General features: G+C 35.1%; 1 protein-coding gene across 1 annotated transcript in view; it reads right to left on the bottom strand.

Moving 5' to 3' along the window:
- Positions 1-1,473: 1,473 nt before the first annotated feature.
- Positions 1,474-6,000, bottom strand: part of RDL2 (ionotropic GABA-aminobutyric acid receptor RDL2) — a 34,095-nt gene continuing 29,568 nt past the window's right edge. Inside the window, 8 exon segments of the mRNA NM_001195700.1 lie at positions 1,474-1,638; positions 1,819-1,968; positions 2,046-2,227; positions 2,595-2,879; positions 3,138-3,275; positions 3,586-3,668; positions 3,741-3,967; positions 5,601-5,668. Coding sequence (NP_001182629.1) covers positions 1,474-1,638; positions 1,819-1,968; positions 2,046-2,227; positions 2,595-2,879; positions 3,138-3,275; positions 3,586-3,668; positions 3,741-3,967; positions 5,601-5,668 — 1,298 coding nt within the window.

Below are 6,000 nucleotides of genomic sequence, written 5' to 3'. Positions count from 1 at the left end.
TTAATTGATGCACCACTTTAAAATCGACAAAGTACAATAAGTACACCGAGTTTTAAGGACGATAGTTTAAATAATAATAAAAAAAGCAATCGAACGATCGTCAACATCAAAATCATTCTTTTCCATTCGTTGCTTGACGCGGTAAGCCTCATCATCTTTCGTTCTTTTCACACTAAAAAACTGTTCAGAGAGGCGTTAAAACAATTTTCACTTCTTAAATATATAAGATAATTTATTTTTATTTACCTGTGCTATGGTGCAACTAAGCAACAATTTATTGACAATACCTAATCGAATAAAATTATTGAGCTTTAAATTTCAATCTTACATTGTAAATTATCGAGTTTTATGACTCAGATACGAACATACTCGTTTGATATTATATTAGGTAGTATAATTCTACGTAGAAAAAGTGTCTCGTGCACTATAAATTATATAAGTGTATTAATTACCGGTGTATATTTGCTTACAATGAACGAAATACTTTCAAATTCCTAGATTATAATATTTTGTATTAGTATATCATAATAATATTACTTGCATATATGAATGTAGATTTCAAATGGCATGTCTTTTACTTCTAATTATTATTTGTATTATACTTTTACATTAAAAGAAAATTACATGCTTATTACGAATTCATTGACTTTACTTTGAGACAAAATTTTAGATTTATTTAAAAGTCAATCAGGGAAAGAATTTCTGCGGTGCTCTATATTAGTCGAAAATATATTGTGAATGAACAAAATAATGCTTCACTATGCCTGAATTCATTTTCAAACTAAATGTATTATACTACGACGATATTTAGGTTGATTTTACATTAGATAGTTTACGAATTACATAAAATGAATACTAGGTTTACTGAATTTGTGTCCTGAGGGTAGTTTCACTTGATTATCTACTTCATATTATGAAAACGAATTAAAATCTTCACACAGTAACACAGCCTGCTCTAATAACATGTGTAATGTTGACAAAGAAAAAATATTTAAATTATTTAAATCTTCTAGAAATGCTCTTGACGATGCTCAATTAGATGTATATATTTAATATTCATTACTGAGAATAAATAGAAGTAAAATAGAATAATTTCTAGTCTTGTCAAGAGAGGAAACTAATTTATTCTTACACATTCAAAATACGTGCTAAGGGAAATCAAAGTTTCGATAATAACTACTTCAAAGATATTCTTTTTCCTTTTACAGTACTGCATTCTTATCACCTAAAAGACTTAATTCTCTGGTGCCGTTTACATAAAATCCAAAATCCATATTGTTGTAATATAGTTTTCTATTTCTCATCAGTAATTAACTGGAATAAGCTTGTGTGGAATAACTTTATGTAGCTAATAAAGATTATGTTAATCTTATGGAATATAAGTGATGGATGGTTGACAACGAGCACCCTAGATTGTGTAAGTGCTAAAGTGCATTGACGAAATATATGTAGTAGTCTTTTCATTTTTCCAGTTCAATTCTCTTCGCCAAGGAGTACCAAGTCATCAGCAACAACATCGGAGACATGCAAGTAAATTATCCAGTACATCAAATTGAAGCAGACGAAGCAGACCGGGAACACGATGCGAGAGTATTTGTCGATATCCGAAGGAGTTGTGCCCAGTAGTTTGTTAATACCCTGAAAATTATACTCAGCTGCACTTTGATCATTGATAGGGAAAGTGAAAAGTAATCGCAATTAGCAAATGTTTTCGCTATTGCCTTACACATATATACACGCACTCACACAAACGATATCGCTTAAGCGGACAATTTAACTGATACATTTTTCATACGTGTTTTGTGTTGGTCAAAGTACCTTAGATGGAATCAATTGGGGTTGTCCTCCTGCTTCTTCGTCGGGCTGCGGTGCGGGTCCAGGTACGGCTGCTCTTGCTCCATTAATAGTATTCTCCAGGGTGCTACCCTTAGAATAAGATTTTGAGTCATGTGCCTTAAATCTTCCTTCCTGTATACACAATTTCTTTTTGTATATCTATTTATTAATTTATCTCTAGGATTATTTTTAACTTTTATTTTTCTCACCGAAGATCGGCTAGGTGGTAGAGGTCGTGACAGCGTGCTAGTACGTGGTGGAGGTAAGGGCTCTGATGGCCCAGGGGGGCCATCGATTTGAATCTTCTTTTCGACAGCCATCTTTTGCACAGCAGTGAATCGTTGTTTACGCATCTGGATTCGTTTAGCCATGTATCCGACGGTAGCATATTCTGTAATTATATTTTTATATCAATCATAGATACCAGATGGATCGACGACCTAAAAATCGACCTGAAAATCGCTGGGTCAGGTTGGATGCAGGTGTCTACAGACCGGCTGTGCTGGAGATAGATTGGTTGGGCATGTTCAGCAGTCGATGAGGCTGAGATAAGTTGATAGCGATTATGATGATGATTAATCATAGAAGTTTATGGTATTGACCACAAAGTAAAAACTTTCTTCAAAGAAATCAAATAATTAGTAATTGGCAATGACACTCCAGTTTTATTGATTTTATAATTCAGTTAATAATGTGGAAAAAGTTGTAATCTGGATAGGTGTTACCTGTTTAGGATACTACCGTTCCACATTTGTTACCTAGTAAACTTGCGAAGACCATCACGAAGCAGGTACCCAGGTACACATCAATAGACTTGACGTAAGATATTTTCGGCAAAGCAGCATTCGTCGAAGACATAAGCGTGGTCATCGTCAGCACAGTTGTTACACCCAACGAAACTCTAGCTGGTGTAGCGTTTCGATTTAACCAAAAGGATACCCACGATATTATAACGATAAGCCCAGACGGAATGTAAATTTGGATCAAATAGTATCCCATTGAGCGTACGAATTGGATTTCGCAGGCAAGCCGCGAATAGTTTCCTGAAAGAATGTTACCCAGTTTAACATTAAGCATTTTGAGTTATCATGCTATAAAATAATTTTATTAGTTTAGAAAATCAGTATTTATCACAAGAAGCGATTTCCAGATGCATGTTATGCAAAAAATTATATTTTATTACAATGTCCACGATTAAGAAAATCGCATGCCGGGTTTGAAAAGCTTTAATAGAGAAGAAGGCAGGAAACCAATTAGTAATGGTCCCTAAAAAGTGCTCTAGTGGTTCTGGTGCTCGATACCTGTCGTGAGAGAAATCTCCATTGCTCGCTGACGGTGGCCCAACACCTTGAATTGTGGCAGTGATACTTCGCTTGAAACACCCACTGAATTGGGTCCCTCGTTCCACTTGTAACGGATGTCCCGCATGGTGTACCCAACTGTACCATGCAGATATATGGAACGATAAAATAAGCGCCCATTGCACTGGGTTTTTAATTTTTACACATGTTGATGGTTCGATAATTTCATAACTACTTACGGTGACGTAAACCAGTATGAGTTAGATTGGAATTAATGTTAGTCTACTGCTTTCCAAAGCTTTGTTATATTACAAATGTATTGAACACGTTAAAAATTAGTATTTATATGATTATATCGTGAAGCGAATAGGAGAAAAGAGAACAGTATATTTTATTAGTAAAGTACTATTACAATTGTCTAGTGCTATGTAAGAAAAACCGAACTTACAGCTTTCGATTTCAATGTTGCATAATTGACGATCCATTGGAAAGTACTGAAGATCCATAGGACAAGATGCAGTAATGGTCAGTCTGCAAGTAAAAACAAAATTATGCATGTTGTAGATGCAGTATATACCTAAGCTAATTCGATTCCTAAATTACCTTATGCTTCGAGTAATAGATCCAGAATGATGAATACGAATAAATTCGTTACTAGTAGTCGCAATATGGAAATACGATTGTTTTTCATTCACAAAGAACGTGTCAGGTACCCATATGTTCCTAATAAATTCAGATCCGACAGAGAGGGTCTCAACTCCGGTCCGTTTTTTGTAAGCAAGCCTCGGATCTGTCCAGAACTGTCTAAAGTAGAAATCCAGTGTGAAATCCTGAAACATTCATGGCTAGTGTACGAAACAGTCCATTCAATTTAAATATTAAACTTTAACACAATACGTGTCATTCAGAATGTAGTCTCGTATGCTTGAAACGCAGCTATGCAATACTGAACACCGTAGCATGAATAGTATGAGAACATTATGTGCATGGTCGAACAGCATTCATTGTTGGCACAGTTCTTCAAACAAGAGGGTACCGGGTTATTGTACATCATTGTACGTGAAACAATGTTTTAATTTAATTTGTTCAGTACGTTTGATGTCAAACGTGGAGATTAAAGTTAAATATTTCGAAACATTATCCTTTCGGTAGTATGATTTCAGAAGTAAAGGATACATTATTCTCAGTTCTACTGTCTCTTAAAAAACTCAAATACCGCTTGGCGTCAAATTGAAGACTTTAATACGTACTGAAGAATGCAATAGTATTTTCACTTCACCTTTTACTGTTGCGTACGTCAAAGAAACAGACTTTGTCATACGTAAATACATAAGTAGATATCAAATATTACAAGCGTTTATAGTCACGGTAATCTGAATTTGTGAAAAAATAGTGATATCTGGTAGTTTACGCTTGGAATATGACTATAACTATATTCTATCTCTTAAAACCGATTTGGGTCACGTTCTAAAGTGACGTTTGTCTCCTTGATTTGGTTTCCACTAGGGGTCATCTACCCTGGTCTAATTGTGACACTTTTAATTCGGAACCGATATCAAGGTTTCATTGGAACAGGTTCGCCAATTCCTCACGTCATCCATTGTTTTTCAGAAAAGGATATGAAAAAGCAAAAAAAAATCGACATAAAATACAAATTTTTTAATTAATATTTTCAATGAATAGTTGAATACTACAAGTAGTATGTACCTAATAAAATTTCCGGTAGATGTATTCATGAAATTTGTTTAAAGCTATATTAAGTTAAATGACGAATCACAATATCATTAAAACAAAATCAATGGTTGAACCGAAACTCACTTAACAATAATACAAAAAAATAAAATTCACAAGACAACATAGTAAAGAATAGACAAGTACCGAATTGTTACTTTCAGACACGATTATAGAAGAAAAATAAAAATACCCCAAACACAATAAATACCTACTCAAAAACATAGAAAGCACATAACAAAAAAAAGAGCTAACTAAATTCAGGCTTTATTATGGGTGGATGGATGTAAGTCATGACATTTTGCGTTTTGCTTGTCTTTCGAAGACGCGCCCAGAAGAGCGCACCACTGCGTTAAATGCCAATCGTCAAAAAAAAAGGTGTTTTAAATTTAGGAGAACAAAGAAAGTGGTGCGTCGCCATCAGAGCGTTTCGCTCCATAGGGCCGGCATGCTCGCAGCCTCGTGTCTGGGGCTGCTCGGTCGCAGCGGCGCGTACGCAGCCGTCACGACCGAGACAAGCGTGAGCTGACAGTGGCGAGTACCATGAGCACTTCGGAGACGGAGCTGATAGAGAGCACATACATCGAAACTCAGAACCCTCGGTAGAACGAAAACTTACACACGCCATACAAAGCTTTCAAGTCGTTCGTTCAATCGAGGGTGACCCTAATCGGTATTGTGGTCAATTCTCGATTGAACGCTCGAAAGCATATAAGTAATCTCGTTATATACCATTTTCACTTCAGACAGAGAGCTGATGGAGAGCACGTACATGGTAACTCCCACATCCACGGGTGGTCCTGCAATATTACAACGATTACAAAGCTTATTAAATATAAATCCTAAAGTGGCAGAAAACGGCCAATTTAACATTTAGGTCACGGAAATAACCTTTGTTTGTTTCTGTATTATAATTAAAAAAAAATGTGTGCGTGTACTAGTGTACACACGTAAGAAGTGAAACTTCTTTATGGCCTTATTTTTCGAAAAATGATCTACATGCAACTTTCTAGAAATTGGTTAAATAAAGTTAAATTAGATAAAGTTTAAACAAAAGGATTTTATTATCATAGACATGAATACAAAAAAGTTAAATTAGATAAAGTTTAAACAAAAGGATTTTATTATCATA

The sequence above is a fragment of the Bombyx mori genome, chromosome 1 (assembly GCF_030269925.1).
Source record: "Bombyx mori chromosome 1, ASM3026992v2".
In the NCBI taxonomy this organism is placed as follows: domain Eukaryota; kingdom Metazoa; phylum Arthropoda; class Insecta; order Lepidoptera; family Bombycidae; genus Bombyx; species Bombyx mori.
Note: the sequence above shows the minus strand (reverse complement) of the source record. Positions and strands in the feature narration are given on the sequence as shown.